Raw genomic sequence first — 21,259 nt, forward strand, 5'->3', positions numbered from 1 at the left:
CAGCAGGAACTGTGCAACTATGGGAAACTGCTACTTTTGTTGTAAATCTCCTGCTTTGGTCCCTAGGTTCTGCCCGGAGTCGATGAACTAAGCCATGAGGCTGGCTCTTCTCTTCGTCCTACTGCTGCCAGCATGCTTGGCCAAGCCGTTCCACCAGCAGGGCCTCTTTGACTTTATGCTGGAGGATGAAGGGTCGGCCGATATGCCTCCGACAGATGATCCCGTCATATCTGGATTTGGACCAGTCTGCCCCTTCCGCTGCCAGTGCCATCTTCGCGTGGTGCAGTGCTCTGACCTAGGTAAGCTCAAGAATAACTTCATAGGGTATATGTTTGCATTCTAGCCACAGGCTTGCGGCTGAGATGGTGAGGCTGCTACGTACTGCCACTCCGTAACTGGGTTTTTGTCAAAGAAATGTGCTACAGCTACTGTTAACTAGAATGTACTATATGAAGTAGGCCATAAAGCCCTGACAAGATGGACGTTTGTTGTGATCAAGAAGAATGTTTGATTTTTTAATGTATGTTTTGTGTATGTACATTTCATTTGTTCTTTGAAAAAACATGGATTTCTGTTGCAGAGAAAATAGCTTTTCAAGGCTATTCCTTCAAATGCATATTAAATAAATTCAGTGAGGCCAGATGTGGGGATGGAAACATTTTAAAAGGTTCTAAATTGCATGGTCCAAGCTCCAACACCCTTAATCATACTGTCTAGTACCTCAACATAGAAATCATCCCATTTCCATTGGAATACATGAGCACAGAATAACCAGCCCTGAATCATATATGCTGGAACCAGTTCTTTGGAGGAAAGGGCTTGGAAACACTCCAAAACAATGAACACATTTTGGAGTTCCTTATTAAATATCTTTCTTAGACACTGTTCAAGCTGAAACCATGAGAACCTTTCTCACAAACTCCCCTTACTCCCTCACGTACAAGGGCTTGTCTGCACAGTCAGACACGGTCAGGATGGGAAGCCACGCCTGCCATCACTGTATTTGACTTTCCCATGCAGAAATCTCAAGTAATGAAGTTGATTTCAGTGAGACTGCTTTTGGTTAACGCCAATATTATTCAGTATAAGTCAGTGCGCAGTGCAGAAAATCAATTAAAATTGGTTTTGCGCACAAAGAAATTAGGCAATTTATTCAGTGGACAGACAAATAACTTCTCTTATGATTTTATAGATTATTTTTTTTTTAAAGTCTTCTCTCAGCTGTTTAAATGTAGAGCTGGGTGTTTCTATTTTCCTATGTTATAGCATTGGCTTTGATAATTACTGTAAATCATGGCACAAATGCACCAGTTAGGACCTGGGTCTCTTTGTGGTGGATGTTGCATGCTTAGAGAAAGGAGGGGGAAACATTAGTTACATCCCTAGAAACTTCTGTGAATTTATTAAAGCATGCCACATAATTACGCAATAGATACATTTGGCAAAGACCCAGTGAATAATGGAAGCCAAGTTGCAGAAATGAGCACAGACTAACCTCGCCATGCATTCATAAAGCTTTCACAGTACTGTCCCTGTTGAAAGATATTTTCTTTTTTTACCATTTAGGTGCCAGATAGTAGCAAACACGAGGTGGGGAGCGGAGAGGAGGTTGCCCCGCATGCCATGAAGGTCTTAGATTTTACTGTTGTTACAGTGGCTAATGCTGATGGAATTTAAGTTATTTTGGGATCTTGTCCCCAGTCTGCTTCAATTCTGCAGAATGTTAGGAGTTTTAACTTGGTATAAAAGTAGGAATATTCACACAGGGACCCTTTGTTGCTCTACTTGCTCCCATGTTCATTCAGTCCTTCACACACACATCGTTTCCAAAGGGTTGCACTACAGTCCACTGCCTACAGATGCTTTTGGGTTAATAGAGTCCCATACTGACAAGGAGACTCAGAAATACAGCAATTAAGGCCCCAGGTCTGTGTTTCCCAGATAATTTCAAGAGAGGTGATAAGAAAGAGATTTATTTTGAGCTTGGTTTAAACCCGCACTCCGCAGATACTGCAATGAAAAGATTGTGCTTTTGAAGTGGCGCAGCTGATAACATCCATCCTCTGAGCATGAAAGAAGAGAGATCTCCCTAAGCTTAAAATATGCAGCCCTGAAAAATAAATAATATTTCCCTGGCAGAGCTCAAGGAAGTAATAATCATTTAGAGTTCCCCAGCCTTGGCATTAAGTTTCATCCATCCTTGTCAGATGTGGCTATGACAGCCCCTGATGGGTCATGGCCCAAGTGGGAGGATCACCAAGGCACGGGCCCGATGGCCATCCCTGCCAGCAGGGAGAGGACAGCTGTGTGCGCTGCCTGCTCGCAGGCAAATCTCCCCTCCACTCTCCTCTCTTCCAACCTTGAATGCGTTTCTGCGTGACTCGGAGTCAGATTTACCTACTGACTGGAGGAAAGCTGGGAGCTGGCCCCGAAAGCTCAAAATGTTGTTGCAAACTGTGGAGGTCCTGCCAGCATGACCGGGCATGCTCCTGGGCTGTGGAATGAAGGGTGCTTGGGGTGCAGTGATTAGGAAGGCAATATGCCCATGGGAGCCATGAAACTAGAAATGACAGTTCCACCTCCCTGCAAACCAGCTCTCCTGGCCCGCCTCTCCCTTCACCTCTGGGCTTTTCCGTCCCAACCAAATTAGCTTCCTCCCTCCCCCAAAATTATCAAATTTAGTCATCTAGTCCCATGGGCACTAATTGAAGAAAAACTACAGGCAATAACAAGACTCCTCCCAGGGATATATTAAGAGCTTACTGAACTAAGTGCCACAAAGGAAAGTTGAAATCTGGATCAGGATTCTCTCTTCCATTCACTCTCTGGCGTGGAAGGAGGGCTCTTTGCAGCCATGTGCCCCTGGGTGCGGAGGGCATGTCAGAGCAAGGCAGCTGGAGGACTCTAATGTGGGCTACTTATGGAGAGGTCTCCTGTTCCTCAGCGTGATTCTTTTTGTTCCCAAAGGGGCATTTGCTGTTTGTAAACTCTTGCATCATCAGGGAAAAGCCAACTATCTGACACAAAGTTACGTTAATAAACCACAGGAGAACTGTCTCATCCAGGATCCAGAGATCAGATTTGCCCCTTGTCTCATGAGCACTGGGTAGGAAAAATTAAAAAAAAAATAATAATCCAAAGGCAATAAAAACAGTGAAAAAAATGCCCAGCGGTCCAATTACACGCTTGTCAGCTGAATTTTTGCATTCCTGTACTTTTAAGCTTCAGTCACATCTTCCCTAAGCACATACCTCTGAATTAATTTATTTTGCCTTCAAGCCAAGAGCTGAGTTAGCAGGAAGGAGAACGTCGTCTTCTCACACCCTGAAGAAGAATTCTCTCTGAGCTGTGGTTACTGGCAGATAGAGAGGAGAGCCCCATGTGCCTACCTTATATGAGATGTATTGCCTTTGTGCAACAGGCTCAAGTATCTCATCAAGGAAGGCCACCACAGTACCTTTATAAAAGCGGTGCCTTTTCTGAATCTGCCTCCTGTTGCTAAAAGGGAGCCACAGGTTCACTTTTTAATCATGCCTCAGTATAAGGCATTGCTATGCTGCAGTCAGACTTTCTGCAGAAATCACAAACATCTTCCTTATTAGCACACGCTCCAGGTGGGGAGTAGCTGATATAGCTGGTCAGAGTCAGCTCGTCATGTCTTAAAGTAATAAATACAGGGAAGATGTGCAGTCAGTTGGCCAGGCAAACACGCCTTGTAAAAGCCCTAGCAAGGATTAACCGTTCCATTTAAAGTCTCATCTTTCCAAAGGGAGTCTGAAGAAAAGGTTTCTCCCGGAGCACCCTGGTAGGCAGGAGGATGCATGTGTCATTACTCAGCCCTGCAGTAGATGCAAAATGCTCCATAGGAGCATTTGGAGGTGGTGGTCAGAGTTTTATTTCAACTTCAGATAAGTCTCGCAGCCCCTTACGAAGTGAGCAGTGTCTGTGTTCTGCAGGATGCAATGAGATCACCTTCCTTGGAGAATTCACAGGACGTAGGGGGGTCCCTCCAGCCCTCTTGCCATGAGCATCCCATGGAGGTTTTGTGGTCTCCAAAAAGTGTGCGAGAGATGGATGTCAGTAATCAAAGTTCAAGCAGTATTACAGCTTAAGTTGGAATTTTACTCACAGCTCAGAAATGCGGGGTTTCTCCAGCTGTAAAGTAAAGATGGATATATTAAAGCTCAGCATGGGTGTTGGAGTGTGTGTTTGAAAAGCACTTTGAGATCAGTTGGTGAAAAGCTTGGAGATATGTAAAGCATTATTCCAGGGATCTGGTAACATGAGGCAGTTTATCTGAACATATACAGTGTCTGAACTGTATTAACTGATGGCTCTTCAACACCTGAACCATGGTAACCTGACAACAGCTAATTTATTTGTTGACAAAAGATGATTTATCTCATTGTATAAAATCTTCCAGAAACATTTGAACACCCATTTTTCTGATCATTACTCCATTTGGGAACCTCATTGCTCATTATAAAGGAAACTATCTCCTTTGGGATATACCTTGATTTGAACTGCTGTTGTCAACATAAAATCTTTTTAAAGAAAAATAATACATACCTCATTGGTGATCAGTCTCAGTCATTTTACAAGTTCGAGAAAACAGATAGGATTACTTACTATTGTGTACTTAGCTTTAGAATCCCTGCCTTTATTTGAATATTTACCAAGCTTTCAAAAATGTAATTTTTAAAGCTAAACATTTAGCACAAAATCTTACAGATTTCTAAAGATGTAGTAAGAGAAAGGATGAATCCTTAAATGGACAGACATTAACAAATACAATTTTTGAATAAAAAAAAAATAATTGTTAATTTACATTGTAATTGCTGAGCCTTTAGGACAAGTTATTTCATGTTTTATGCATTTTTTCCTTCTAATGATAAGAACTCGAGACTTATTCCTTTTATGATTAATAGAAGCTGAGACCCTCATGAAAACCCCTGACCCCATGGAACTGGATCATTTAACAAAAATATTACCAATAAAAATGGAACCATGAAATCTGGGAAAGTATATTGTCACTTATACTGAGAGTCACCTCTGCATCACAATATCTTGGCCTTAAAACTGAAAACTGAATGCCTTTTTGGACAACATTATTTAACCTAACACAAGTCATGCTGTCATCAAACACAGGTCATTGGGCTTTCCACATGATAACTGGCTGAATTGTAATACTCTTACATTGGAAATCAGACTGGAGGATCTACATGAAGTATTAGAGGTATTATCTGTAACATAGGAGTGATCTCAGGTGATGTTAGTTATCTAAGAGTCACCAGGGCTCCTTCCACAGCCACGGGGACAGTTAGGCAGCCACTCCATGGGGTAGTTCATCCTAAGGTGAATGTCAGCGATGGAAAGGTCACATCACTCTTGGAGAATTAAACTGCCAACACAGTGCCTCAATAACCACTCAAGGCTATACAACTTACTTTCAGATTAATGAATTTATGTGGGATAAAATTAAAGCATGGAAAAAACAAACTCAGGTTACCATGCCATGGATTATTAAAATTTTTGTATATATTCTGCTTAGACACAATTTTTTGCGATGCCTTGGAAGTTAAAGAAAGCATGAATTAAAGCCCTGTACTCAGTACATTCTGAAGAATTATGAAGTCAGGAACCCAGTAATTAGAAAACACTCTTGAAAAGTTGTCAAGAAAAAAACTATATTGGCCTGGATGTAGACTGCTTTATATTAACAAAAAGTCATTAGCTTTTGCCAGTGTAGCAGTAAAAGACAGGCCTTGTGCATTGCAACCTGAATTGCTGATGTTCCAGTTCCAGTTGATAAACATGATTCTAGGTGAAAATTAGTCCACTCTAAATGCATCCCTTCTTTATTAGCTGCTTACTCCAAGGTAACAGTTACCAAGTCGGTATGTTTTCTTTTTTTTTTTTTTTTTTTTTTTTTTTTTCTTTTTTTTTTTTTTTTTTTTGGGGGGGGGATTTGTTTGCTTGCTTCCAAGTAGGAAATGCCGTTTAAGAAAGCCTAGTGTCAGGAATGGAAATCCTGACTGCCAACTAAGTGATACAAGAAGTGACTGTTTTCTGGTTTGCACTGTGACATGAGTTTATTTCTAAAATTTCCCAATGCACAAATAAATATCTGGTAGATAGCAGTAAAACTTAATTCAATTATTACAAGTCACAGCAGATGATTACAGTGCTTAAAATACACTAAATAATCACTGATGACACCTACTAGTGTTATGGACATCTATAGTATGTGTATTATGTTCTTAACACCTTTATAGTGTGTATTACTTGGTAAGACATATAAATATTTGAAAACGATCCATGTTCTTACAACATAAATCCTGTGCTATTCAACTGCAAAAGGTTCCCAGCCAAGACTTAGGAAGAGCTAAGGAGTCCAAAGGCTTCTTCCCAGTGTTCACTGAGAATCCACTGCCAACAGGGAAGACACCTAGGATTTTGGGTCCTACGTGAAGCAACCAATAACAACAAGGAACTACTAATAGTAGGCTGCAGCTACTCAGGAAAGCTCTGCTCTCAGAGCCCAGTTAACATGGTATTTGGAAAAGATTCTAGTTTTAAACAGATTTTTAAAACACCTCTCTCTAACCCAGATTTGAGAGTGTCCCCTCCTTATCAACTCTGGACTCACTAGTCTCTGTTTTGCTTTACCCATGTCCTGGATCTGTCATGTGATTAAAAGGAAGTGGGCCAAAAGAAGATAATCAGGTTGCAGAAAAAAAAAGGAGTAGTTTTCTGAATATACTTCTATCTTTTCCTAGACTTCAAATCTAAGAATATATCCTTCAAAATACATTGTGATTTTATTTAAACTTATTTCTCCTGCTTTATATGCCTGCCCTGACCAACAATATTGACAAGTGTTGGAATTCTGGGTCTCTTCAGTTGTGTTATATTTAAGGGCTCATTCACGCAGAGCATTATTGTCCTACTATGTCCACTATGAAAGCAAAGTAGATAGATGGAGTAGAGCTGGTGCATTGGCTTCTCTGCACACAAAGAGATGGAAACAATGAGCACAGACACAAAGGAACCTTAAGACCAAGGACCATGCCTGCATGGCCTTTATTTTGGGGGGGTGGGAGGGTACTGAATTGTAATTTTCAACTTATGGGACCAATTATGGGACTCAAACAGCTCTGTACAAATGACCCTGTTGTTAGGGAGGTTACATTTGCTGTGTAGGCAACTCTACTGCAAACTTCTTAGGCAGTCAATAGGGAATGAAAAAGGTGAAAAGCAGTATTTAAAGAATTTCTCTGCTCTCTGCATGCACAGTGAGAGGGCACCCAGGAGAGCATCCCATCCCAGCTTTGTGTTTGTTTCCTGGGATCAATTTGGAGTGCTTTGACTTGCTATAAAAATCTGTTAAGGAGAGGATGTTTGCAGTTTTAATTTCAATAAGAAAGGGAACGCAATAAATATATTTGCAAAAGCAGTGAAAGCAAGAAACCTTTTCTGCCTACCTAATTTCATGGCAACTTTAGGGATTTAATGGCAAAATAACAAATGGACAGATTATTTACAGAAATTCTAAAGCATTTTAAATATGTGCAAGTGTAAATGGGGCTACAGTCTGGTTCTGTAATACATCAGCGGCACAATGGAAATGTGCAATAGGTCATCCCAGAACCAGTTTCTGCCTGTACCTCCTGCACCATCTAAAATGTGAAAGCCTAGGACAACCTCAGTTTCCATGCTGGAGTGCAAGTTTTCCCTTCCCTTCTGTAGCCCTCAGAAACTAAAAAGTCTCTCAATGAATTCATATTTTAGGATGACGTGGAAGAAGAGTGTTTGTAGTGATGCGATAACTAAGCCTTTTGCTGAATATTTGTACCTAAGAGGTGTTGGAGCAAAGACATAAGTGAGGTAGCCAACCAGGACTAAAAAGCTATGTTACCATTCAGCTCTGATTCCATTTCTTTCTCTAAGTTCAATTAGGTCTTCAGCTTTGATTTCCACACATTCAAATTAGGAAGATTGTATTAATTCTTTACCATTGGCAAGTAAGAACAGGAAAGGAAAAGTGAATGGTGCTAATAAAGTTTGCATAGTAGCAGTAGCCCAGAAAAGAAAGAAAGGCAGATAATAGATACTGAGCAGATAATAGAATAAAAATGAAAGAGGAGAAAGCCAACGGAAGAAGACCAGGAAGACAGACATGGTAGGAACCTTTTTGAGAAAAGAATGGATAATATGAACATGGAAGGGAAAATCCTACTTTTTCAAGGGAATCTATAACAGAAATGGTTAGAAAAACACATGTATAGAAAGTTGCAGATACAGGAGCAACTAAAGATAATAATTTAATGGAAATTTTAGTATTTTCAGGGTTAGGGGTCAAAATTTATTTTCTGTTCTTTATTCTCTCACTCTATGGCAGAAAGTTTACATCCTCTGGACTGAAGGAGATGACTGTTACCTGATAGCTGACCTGGGGAAGGTCACTAAATGACTAACAAAATAAACAAGTAACAAAGCCAAAATATCTAAGAGTTACAAGGATATACACAACATCATTGAGTAGAAAGAGGGCACTAGCAGGTCTGCAGACACCCCGATTCAGTCAGGAAATTCTCTCTCAACATGTATTTAAATGTTATTCACTATGTCCAGACACAGTCAGAGCAGCTCCTTCCATTGTTTGCTTGCATGAAAGTAGGTTGAAAACAACCCTACAACATTTATGAAAAAGGGCTGTGTTATGTTTAGAAGTACCCGAAATAACCAGGAACATATCTCTGCCCTCAGGTCATAATAAAACTAGGACTGTGCAATGACCATGTGGTCAGAACAGGAAAGGGTAAGTTTACTTGAAACCAGAGAAGATTCTCCCCAAATGACTCTTTATGGCTACTCCATTAGGTTAGTGCTAATTCTGGTAAATCCCAAAGTAAAGATTGAGGGAGCTACGCTTAAATTGGTGTCTGTCGCCTGCTGCTTAAACTGCGAACCAGGCAAACATCAAATTATATTACTCCAAAGGATAATTCAAAATGTAATTTGTTAGATAATGCTCACTTTTCTGAGTCATTGAAATGCTCTCTTCTGACCACTGCAAATACTCGCAAGAAGCAAATGTTTCACCTTGATACTCATAGATAGTACATCTGCACTGCATCCACTTTGACTAACGCCATTATGCACATGGTGCTGGCAGATCGCACGAATCACACATGGCAGTTGCTGTTCTCTGATGGGATCTTTTATGTCTGTAACCATGACAGTGGGAAATGTAAAGCTGGCAATTCTAGGAGTTCAGAAAACTCATATTTGATTTTTTTACTTAATGTCTTAATCCTCAAAGTCTCATGATAATTTCAGAATATTTTTCTGCGTTTCTAAAATACTTCTGTGCTTCTTGAGAAGGCATATATACCTCCCAAACCTTTGAAATGAAAAGTCAGTTAGAAAGAACGCAGAAATGGAAGTTGCTTGATTTTTAGTTTCAAGAATATATCATTACTCTTAGATATTAGCTTTTGGAGCCAGGAGGCTGAATCTGTCCGTACCAAAAATCTGACTAGCACTGAAAAATAATTCATAACATCTGTAGCTTGCAATATCCGTTATACTTAGAAATATGTGTTCACTACACAGAGTGGGTGGAAATGGAAAAGAGCAGTTATAGCAATGCACTAATTTTTAAACCTTTGCTAGGGCCTTTATAATCCTTGTTACTATCATAATGGAGAATTATGCAGTTGACCATAATGTGTGAATGTATTTCTATTTTTCTGTGTTCCTCACTGTTCTGGGAAGCAATGTTGTAAATGTTTGGAAAAAACCCAGTGTAGTAACATGTCAGTAGGTCTACCTTTGTGAGAGGCCACCTCAGCAGGGGATGGGGTTCAGTTTCTTATTTTTTCCTCTGGGAGGGGCCAGGGGTATACAAAAATAATGATCTGTGATACAAATAAGTCCAAAATGGATCTTAATGGAACATGACTCTCATAGATTGGAGAGCAGAAAACAAATCCGAAAAATGGTTGTGAATGACCTTTAAAAAGATATATTTTAAGAGTCTTATGCATTCCAGTGGAGAGTGGTTTTTTTTTTTCTCTTAGAAAAAAACACTTGAGATAAATAATTCTCTATTTTTTTCGGGCCTTTTTTAGAGTTCTTTTTTTTTTTAATTATTACTGCTGATTTCATAGCAAGCAAGAGGAAGGTGGACAACAAACTTTTACTTTGAAAATGGAAGAAGGAGGCTGTTATATACTTCTCTGTGAAGAAAAAGAATGGTTTCTATTTTATGGATGGTGGGATGCAAATAATGAAATTAGTCCTGTTTGCAAATCCCACACAATAGAGAATAAATTTCCAGTAAATGCTGAAGAACATCGCCTGGGAAAGCATTAGCGGACTTTTTTCTAAGTCAAAGCATTCAAAGCTGTGTTAAGCAACTTGCCATCCTTCCAAAAAGCAGTCCTTGAGTCCTGTTATTTTCCAGGACCAAGCATCCTGACCCCGTAGGCTTGCTATTTCCCTGATTTGCCTCAGAGTCCACTCAGGGCATTACTAAGAGCATTCACCCCCGGGGAGGGTTGCTGGCCGTCATTGGGATGGGGCAGAGCTGGACTCAGAGCAGGGGAGAGCCCACAGCAGCGTGCACGGGCAGCGCAGGCAGCTGCTGGAGAGGCTGCCTCCGCCGGGAGAGCAGCCGCTGATGATCACGGTTGGGAATTACACGCAGCACAGCCCAAATTCCTCAGCTGGCAGCAGCTGTTTGTGGAAACTGAAGGAGTCTTGAAAAGAGCCCCATTTTATGGCCCCTGTGATAATAATCGTGAGTGTTGCAATGTAATAACACATGTATCTGAGCTACAGCGTTCAGATGTCTCTCTGCCTTTTGGCCCCTTCTCTCCAGCTGGGGAAGGGAAGGTTTATTCAGAGCAATAAGCCCCATCCCTGCTTGTTGTAAAACAGATAGGTGGAGGAAAAAAAAACACCAGATACCCCAAACAAACAACAAAAAAGTCAAACCACAAGCTCTGTCGCGTTGTTAAAGTTGTTTATAATTGGCACTGTGCACATATTTGTTATTTTGACTATGTGGTCCCAGTGTTTCAAGGATGCAATTCTCAGGGAAGTGTTCTCATCTCTGGGCTACAGTCTCAGACTCCCATTTGCTTAGTCTCCCTCACTGGCCCCATAAATCTTACATTCCTTTTCTGCACAGTCGTACGGCTTCAGCAGAAACGTGGCTCCATGCCAAGTTACAGACTAACTCGTGGCTCTTCTGAGAAACTGGAGCAGTGAGCTGAAACCCCTTCATAGTGAGGAGGGTTCAAAAGCCACCCTTCTCCTTTTGTGGGTTCAACAATTCCACGGCTGTTTGATCACAGCTCCTGTAGCTGAACAGGTCATTCCCTCAGCTGCAAAAGCAATAAAGCCTGTCTTTTATACCAAAACCCTTAACCTCCCTTGGTCCTCATGCTGTTCCCAAATCCTCCCTACATCTCCTACACCTGTTTGTCTGGCTAAATGGCAGCATATCCCAGTTGGGCTGGTGCAGTGCTACACAGGGGGTGGCTAGCCACTGATTGCTGCTCTCTCACAGCTGAATTATACCAGCCTTGGCTCTTCTCTGCCTAATTTCTGGTCTCATAAAATCTCCAGACCCATCAGCCTTCTGTCCTCTCCTGGAGGTGGGACAATCACAGTTAAACAGCCAAACACTGTAATTCGCTTAAGAAATTATGAGAAAAAACTACACCCCACATAGATAGGATCCCACAGAGACAAGCCTGATTTCTGCAAAGTTACCTTCTTCTCCATCCTTCCGTTAAGGAGGGATTCCTGGTTCTCTTAACCTCTTCCCACCAAACATCTTCTAGCTGGCTGTAGATGAGCCTTTCAGTGCTTCCAAAAATGAGTGTGGGCCCTTGTTGTCTGCATGAAAGAAATCCGTTGATGATCCAGCCCTGCTGGCTTTTGATGAATACATTCTAAAAGTGTTTGTTATTCCAGAATTCTGTGGTGTAGCGACTAGTATAAGAAAAAGTTAGAAAAACTTCTGCCAGGGATAATAAAAGTTCAGCTGATCCTGACTAACAAAAGGAAGCACTTCAAGTTTACTTACACACTTTTTTTTTTTTCCATTTTGTTATTCTTTTGCATATGCTGTTCTTTATGTGTTTTCATATGCATGCATTTTTACACACATACATGTACACTGGTGGAAATAGTTGAGTGCTACAGGTTGTTAATGTAGAACAGAAGAAAATTTCTACTTATAGAAAACTGCAGAGAATAATAGATACCTGTGCTGCAGGAACTGATGGCTGTTCAGCTTCTAAAACGAAGTCATGAGTTCTCCCAAAGAAATACTTAAGTGCAAATTGAAATGGTCTTTATGACTAAGGGTACATGAATGGGTTTATTAAATCCCTTCTATTTCCAGAATCTTTAGACTCTTAATTTCAGTGTAAACAAGGATTTCAGAAGGGTGGAGCTATACCGTTTCTACTTATTTGGGAATAAGTAGAATAATGACTTATAATATAAGTTAACTTAAATAATAATAACTTAAATAATAACTTAAATAATAACTGACTTTGTTTTATTTACCCAAAATAAATAAAGACATATGTATCTTCAATTTAACATACAGTGGGAAAGGCAGAAGAATCTAAATCTTTAATCAGTTATAAGTTAATCTTAGGAACCAGAGGCCTGAAATATTTCCAGGGAACTGAATACAAAACTGTGTAGCACTGATTATTCATATAAAAAGTCAGACTGCTATGAGAGATTTTCATATGGCTTTTTAAGAAGCAAGCTTTAAGGTAGAAAAAGTCACAGTCAAGAGCTGGAATACTTGCGTAAACTGTTCTTAAAAAGATTGAGAGGTGACTCAATTGACATTTTCCAACACTAGTTCCCCTTTCGGTTGGCATTACATAAATTTCATCGGAAGGCATTTGTAGGTGAACATGCAATCATACTGTACAACATGGCTTCAGAAGTAGATGGCCATTGCTTGAGTTTCTCAGAAACGAGTAGTAAGGACAGCCCACTGTTCCCCTCTAAACTCAGTCTCCCAGACAGAGGAGTCAAAAAATCCTCCTGGGAAATAGTAATTCTATCCCAGGAGCCAAGAGGCATTTCAAGTTCTAGTGGGATTACAATTTTCTCAATTCAGTTCAAATTCTGTCATGCTGTCGTGTTAGTTCAGCCTCTCCCATTCATCTGAACTGGCGGTTTATTGACCTGTCTTGACCAGCAAGGTTTGAAAATTTGCTCTCCAGTCCCACAGGGACTAGTTTGCGCTACACCAATGCTCCTCCTACATTTATTTATCTGGACATACATCTACCTACATAGAGACCTGGACCTGCAAGCTGAAGCACAGATCTTGAAGCCAATGTAGATGTAACAAATGGTGAAACACTTGGATACAGTCAACACCTCAAACACAGTTTAGTCCTGAATTATTTAGCTGCTGATTTTACAAGAGAGTGTCCAGATCCACTCATTTATAAACTCTTCCTCCACTGGAAAGCTCCAGTTGTTGTAGCTTTCAGCTGGAGGATGTACTAAACTGCTTAACAATAATGCAATGTCTCTCCAGCACCTGGGGTGGATCCTGTACTCCTCTATGCTTTGCTTTTCGAGGCTTAGACAAGGGAAGAAAAAAAAAAAATTAAACATAATTTCTATAGCTGTTTTCTGCAACATTGTTAAAAACAGCTTCAGGAAATGCATAACAGAATATATATGAGATAGTTGAACAATGTAAGGGATGACAATTACATTCTTTGCATGCAAAGCTACTTATTGTATTGTACATCCTTCTAGTTTCTAGTGCAAGAGAGGAAGCATTTCTAAATCACACTTCACAAATAGATATCTGATTATTCAATTTGGCTTATCCTTCTAATATAAAACTTTTAAAGTTTAACTTCATTGCTCTGAGAAATTGTCACTTATATCTTATTCAGGGATAGCACTTGAGCTTTTAGAAGGTGACATATAACGCTTGAAATATACAGTTGGAAATCTAGTTTGAAGTTTAGTCTCTGGAAAATTAGCCCTTCGGTGGCAATCCAAGTGTTCTTACAAGGTATGTTCCCAGGGCATCACATAAAGGACAGCTGTATAGCTCTCATGTGCCCTAGTTTCTACCATAAGCACTTATTTACGGATACCAGTCTACTACCATAAATGTACTGACAAGCAGAACATAGTAATATTACTTTGGAAACAAATAAATAAACTATTTTTTGTATTTATATGTGAAAAATGCTATAGAAGTTGCTAGACTGTAAAAACTTCTTATAACAAAATTATGATCTTGAAAAAGAAGTGCTTTTGGGGAGAGAATTTTTAGTTGCTGACATCATTCCTGTCCACTAAGGACAGAAACTGTCCAAAGACAACATACAAATTATATAGTATCATGTTTTTATATATTTGGAACTCTAGTCCTACACTTCTGAAAGTAATGAGGGTTTTGCAACTGCCTTCAGCAAAAATGAAGTCCATGCCTGAATGAGGAGAGATTATTTTAGTAATGTGAAGAATCTTAATCTGTAACATATATTCATACACTGAATACCGATAAGGTAAGCAGGATGAGATGTGAGCTTTGGCTCTTGTCATTTTATGTACAGTAGAAGCTTTTACTAATTAATCCCAAGCTAGATGATTGTGCTTTTTAAAACTTTTGGATGCTGGTGTGATTAAAACTCATCCAGGTTAATCTATACTGTACTCAGTTTTAATAAATATCAGATCCAAATATTTTCATAATTTTTTAGCTAATGTTAGAGAACTTATAGGAAAGGTAGGAAAATACATTTGAAAGAGTACCTAGAGTAGCTAGGGTGTTTTTGAAGTTTAGAAACCAAACTTTTGTAATGGTAGGACAAAAAAGTATGTCCTGTACAGACTAATATTATCAATTCAAAAGTAAGATTAAAAGAAGCAAACACTTTTCAAGAATTTAGGTCTCTAGCACCCATATATAGATAACTAAAAAAGCAATCTTTTTTCCAGAAATTGCTAAGCACTGAACAGCAGTAACAGACACCAGTGGGATCTGTGAGATGCTCAACACGTTGGAAGATTCAGACCAAGCACCTAAAGATTAATTGGAGGCCTCATTTGCATGCAGATATTTTTAAGAGTATAGCCGAATCTATAATGAATTCTTAGTGCATCACTAATTGTAGTAAAAAGCTCCAGAACAGATCACTGTGGCCTCTCTAGAGTTTATGGTAAAGTTTTACAGTAGTAACTATAGAGTAGTGCTTTTTATGTAGGTGAAAAGGATTAAATATAGTATCAAAGATATACTTCTTTTCATGGTTTGCCATAATCCTTCCAAATCAGAGCCACCCTTTTTTTTTTTTTTTTTTTACTCTACATATGTATATATATATTCTAAAAAGGACTGAAAGAGAAAGGGTTTTGCTTGACATTGGGTTTTGACAGAGAAGCCTACATTGCAGGTGTGAAAACACATTTGTGAGGAACGTTAAACATCATAGAATCATGGAACTGTTGACTTAGGAGGACACCTCTTGAGATTGTGTAGTCCTTGCTAAAGCAAGGTCAGCTAGATCAGGTTGCTTAGGGCTGTGTCCAGTCCAACTTTTGAATATCCCCAAAGATGGAGACTCCACAACTTTTGTGGGCAAAACATGTCTTATCTCTGGGCAAGCATATCTCACTATGTTTGCAATGCCATGCTTGAGATTAAAATATATAGTTCTAAAAAGGTAATATATGCAGGTATATATCTTGCATCTGTGAACAATATCATGTAGCCCACCATCATACTGGGGAGACACCGATGATACTTGTAGTGAAATCTTTACCAGGAGAATTCAAGTATAGCTTCAGAAATATTTGTTAAAAACTTGACTGGTAAAAAAACTGTTTTATCCAGAGAAGTCCACTTCTGTTAGATGCCCATATAGAGACTTTATTAGTGTCTATAAATTTTTCCTACCAACTATTCATTTAGCATTTCACATTCTGTTAAAAAAAAAAAAAAAAAGACTAGTTAGAAAAGAACATTTTAATTTTGTGGTAAATCAGAATGACTGTAAGAGATTTGCTCTATTCCAAGTCACAGTATGAAAGGAAAGCTGGGTAAAGCAAGTGTTATTTAACACTAAATAATTTCATTTCCATGACTTCATCGGACTTACATATCAGCTATTCAGAAAATAGTCCCAAAGAGAGTCTTTAATTTAAACTGTCTGATGTTCTTTTGGCAGTTGTAGGGACACCAAGAGATTTGTTCTCCAGACAACTTGGACATAGTTTCAGATGAAAGAAAAGGGGGGAGGTGGATTGGGTGGTTTTTTTTAAGGTGGACTTTACTACAAGTTATTCAGTTACTGTCAAAAAAACTATTTTTTTCTGGAAATGATTATAATTAACTATTGTACTTCTTTCAAAAAAAAGCCTACTACCTTTTAAATAGCAGGAAATGTCCTCTGTCCACAAAAGCTGACACAGAGTGAAATTAATAAATACCATACCTCTTTCTGAAAGCAATTTTTATTCACACAATTCAGTGGAATTAAATGTGTTAGAAATAATATTCCCAAACTCAATCCTTTGCTGCAAGCTATAACTCAGATATAGTCTCAGAAAAGGGCATAATGGAAATGTGAATAAATAAATTTTGATTTGACATAGCAAAATAAAGCTCCCTTTCACTGGCTGGAGACAGAAATACTTTCAGATAAGTCTTCATAAGCTTCTTCAGGAAATGAGTTCTAGAAATGGTGTTTACTGAAAGGTAAATGTTGCTAAGAAAAGTACTGACCTTTATTCAAAGTTTCTTTCAAAGCCAATCATGTATTCTTTTCACTGTCCCTAGGTTTGGAAAAAGTGCCAAAAGACCTTCCTCCTGACACAACTCTGCTGGACTTACAGAACAACAAAATCACTGAAATTAAAGAAGGAGATTTCAAGAACTTGAAGAATCTTCATGTAAGTGTATAAATGAACAAACATTTGGCAAAAAAAATATGGGGAGAAAATGTGATTTTGGCCTGGTACTCAGGTTTTTAAGTAAAACTGATTAACTACTCTCTGATCTTTCTCCACCAGCCCAGACTACTTATTTCCTTTCCCATTCCTCTCCTGCAAACTTACTTCTCATACCACAGAAGTTTCTCATCTCATTTCAATTATTCATGCCCGTGTCCTGTCCATTCAGTCCCCTGGTCTCCACCATAACTTCTCTCACTTATTTATTTACATTTTCAGTCCCTTTGGCATAGTGTCTATTTCTGTTTAAAAAGCAGATCCATCTCAACCCTTCCACCTCACTCATGTATTACTGTATTCCTTCCCCTCCCAACTCTGAGCTCACAGAAATTTGTTTATGCCATGTTTGTCAGCAGTTTTTCTGTACTAATTTTAGTTTGAGTCTTTTCAAATCAATCTTCTGCCCCCTGCACTACAATGAAAATGTGTTTTTGCAATAACCTTCTAATAGCAAAACTCCATCCTCATCCTCCTTTACCTGCCAGTCTCTTCCAACACTGCTGTCTGTTTTCCTCTTTGCTGAAATATTTTCCTTCCCTGGTTTCTGTGACTGCCTTTTTTTCTGGTTCACCTCTTCTTTTCCAAGTTTCCGTCAGACAACTACCTTCCTCTGTTTCCAAATTTTTGTTTCTCTGTCTGAGGTCCTACTCCTTTATTTCTATACTTTTCATTAACATCTTAAAATTCGTACCTCATAGTCTTGCCTCAATTTTGTTGAAATATCTCTTTCTTTCCAGATCAGAAAAAGGCTATTACTTCTCCCCCTTTGAAAGTAATACCTCAACTCAGGCATATTTCTGAAATACTAATTTTCTAGCCTTTCACCAACTCAATTTATTATATGTATTATTCCATTTGATCTTTTTTGATTATAACCAGTATAAACTACTTGGCTTTGCTTTCCTGGCTCTTCACAGCCTCTTTCTATTCTATTGTTTTCATTCACAACCAAGAAGCCAACTCCCACTTTTTATCCATTTATTATGCCAATGCCATCACACAAACAAGCACTGTTTCAAACAGGAGTTTGCATTCAGGCACTCATAGTTGGAGAAAAAAAAATCCTATAAACATTTATTTCCTTAGTTACTTCAAAATTTCCTCTTAATTTTTTGTTTTAATGCAACATCAAAAAGAAAAGTTTTAAAAAATATCTTGGAATAAGAACAATGCCAGGCTGTCCATAGTGGAGGGACCTCCATGAGTAAATCATGATGAGGTTCATGTTATCTAATTTTAGCATAGATGTCTATACCTGAGCTAGTTACACAGATAACCTCTAGAGTCAACACAGAGAAGTAGGTATTTCTACATCACATTTCATCTGACTTGGTTTTAGAACAGGAAGACTTGTGCCCTAGAATTTATTTTTTTTTTATTCCTGTTTCACTACTAACAGATTGGACACCCTAATTCCTGCCCCATTTGTTTTAGTTTTCTTCCACCTTTGAGAGGAATCCTGTGTTTTTAGTGAAGATCATCTGCGAGGTGCTAAAAAGGAGAAAAGTCTCATCAGTGAAATTAATCTTTTCACAATCCTTCTTCATGACACTGCATGAAATGAATCTAAGTATGGTATTGCAGATGAAAAGCACTGACCCCAGTGACTTCTGCCTACCTGGTCCTCAGCTCAGGTCACTGCTATACATCCTGCTGTGAGTTAAGCTGTTGTGAACTATGTCATCTCATTGAGGTTAACTCTATGGATTTTTTTTTTTCTTTCCTTTAACACAGTAGATATAATTTAATAGTGAATTAAATAGGTAAGAAGAGTGACAACAGTAACATACATTTTAACAAATTACTTTCAAAACAATACAGTTTTCCTGGATTTACTCAAGAACAAGAAATGATCCTCTCATCTCCTCCCCAAAATAATAATTTAGTCATGCAGTACATTTATGTAACTAGGCACCATCTTTAGTCTCAGCAGGCATCATTCTTATTCTTGTGTAATATCTGGGAATGATTCCCATTCCCAACCTTGCAATTAAATATTCATCAGAGTCGTAGTGAAAGGGGAATATTGTTTTTAGATAAATATAACTGAAAAGCTTTATTGTTGACAGAACTCCATTGTCACTTTTGTTTTAAGGAGATGTATGTGTGTGTGAGAGAGATATATAAAAATATATATAATGTATATACTTTTAAATCATATTCCCTGATAAACATAGTTTGTGTTAGTGTTACACTTGATGGTGTGATGTTCAAAAGTTTCTAGACTTCTTAGACTTTAGTAAACCTTCTTATACTCTACTAAAACAGGAGGATTTACATAAATTGTACTATTGTTGTTTCAAAATCTAAAAGTATCAGCAACTGCAGTTAACCTCTTGCGTGAAGTGATCACTTAAGGGAACAACTCCTTAAATACCAATTTTCATAGGTCTTGAAAAAAAATGAACAGTGTATTCAGTTTATTCCTTTTGAATATTCCTTTTAAATTCCTTCCTAGTTCCTACAGACATCACCAACCCCAGGTGTAATAGTTTTAGAAGAGATTTTCACGAGCAAGTTGGGTTGAACCTAAAGTTCAGCTTGTACTGAAAACCAGACGAAGTAAGGAGAAAAGAAACTTGTCTGTGGCTTCTCTTTCAGCACAAATGTAACTGCTTATGCTCTGAGTGAAAAAGAAATGAAAGAATAGTAATTGGTACCTACAAAAATATTCTTTGTATCAGAAAATTTTCCTCAGTAGGTAAAAGAGCAGTTAAAATTTGCAGCTGTGGAAATATGGCAAGCAATTAGAAAAGGATACAACTCAGGGAACATTTATCTGCAAATAATAGATGCCTGCCAGAAAACACCAGAGTCAACAGTTCTGGTGCACTTGATATTTTTATAGTTTTAAATTTATCCTGGAAAAAGTGGCTAAACTATTAAAGCTGTGCTATAAAACCTCAGTGAGATTTCACACTATTTAAAAATGAAAGATAAGAGATATTTTTTACCAGAGGATTTGGGAGAATAGGGAAAAAATTCAAGGCAGTCTTTTTTAGGGCCGAGGACTGAGTTTTGTGGTTTCAGAAAACTGTCTGATATTATGTAAAAAACTTGCTTAGGATTTAGACCTGTGGCAAAACAATCAGCAAGGTGCTGTTGGAGAAGCCAGGAAAAAAATCTTCTATGAAACTGTCAGGATTTTCCAGACAGACTGGCACTTCTGGATAGAGTACAGTACGTTGACCCCATGGACACAATAAAGGATCCAAAACACTACATGAGTAAGCCTTCATGCAGAGTGAAGAGGGGTTGCTGAAAAACAGCACATGGAGTTGCATGCTGTGTGGCAAAGCCAAAGCAAACCAGCATAATGCCTGGCACTTGGAAAAAGAGGTAAAAGAAACTACTGTGTATTAGATCACTGTATGAACAGCACAAACAACAGAATAGTGACTGCGTGCTTTTCCAAGAGGAATTTTGCAATGGCACAGTGTTAGTACAGCAAAAGAAGACGGATGTGCCATTGGTCTGAAATCAAACAGAACATCATCGCTTAATTTAAGCTGGCAGAAATATGCAAAGCCATGGTCCTGCATACAACAGGGCTAAAACCAGTTCTACTTATATTGAAAGAAAAGACCTGCATGAAAGACATAAAAGATTTAAACTTGGGACTTAAGGTTATGACCATATCCACACTAAGGGATTATCAACACTAAATGTCCGGGCAAATAAACTGAAACACTCTTTGTAGTAATATCAAGTGGAAAAATAACGTATTGCATTAGAAAAGGTTCATGTACTCCTTTTTTTTTTTTTCTTTTTTTAATAATCAAAAGAAGGCTCCCTATGGAACAATAAGTGCCCAGATTAACTGAAGAAATGTCTAAGAACATCATCCAGAGACACAGAAAAGCTCCTAACAGATCAAAAAATATTCATGAAAGAACACAGTCTTCTGATGACTCATTACAGCTTCAGTTTCCTTTTCCCAGGCGTAATTAAAAGAGACATTAAGTAAAGATAATGCTCTGCAAATCACAGAATGAAGAATCAGTAATCACCAGCATACTGTAAAAAAAACAGAGACACATATCTCTGTCCAGTTTCTACCTCTGAACTCAATTCCCACTATCATCAATGGCAGACATTCTTCACAGGAGTGAGATACCATTTTTTAAATGCTTTGTTTCCACTTGGCGCAGCTGTAGGTTTCTAACAAATATTCTGAGAAAAAAGAAGTTAATCTTTCTGAAATGCAGCAGTCCCTCAGAGTGCT

General features: G+C 38.5%; 1 protein-coding gene across 1 annotated transcript in view; it reads left to right on the forward strand.

The window, feature by feature from the left end:
• Positions 1–21,259, forward strand: part of DCN (decorin) — a 40,194-nt gene that overhangs the window by 4,246 nt on the left and 14,689 nt on the right. Inside the window, exons 2-3 of the mRNA XM_009882602.1 lie at positions 67–299; positions 16,862–16,974. Of these exons, the coding sequence (XP_009880904.1) occupies positions 95–299; positions 16,862–16,974 (318 nt within the window). The 5' untranslated portion in view covers positions 67–94. The remainder of the gene's footprint in view (positions 1–66; positions 300–16,861; positions 16,975–21,259) is intronic.

This window comes from Charadrius vociferus, unplaced genomic scaffold, assembly GCF_000708025.1.
Source record: "Charadrius vociferus isolate BGI_N301 unplaced genomic scaffold, ASM70802v2 scaffold72, whole genome shotgun sequence".
Lineage (NCBI taxonomy): Eukaryota > Metazoa > Chordata > Aves > Charadriiformes > Charadriidae > Charadrius > Charadrius vociferus.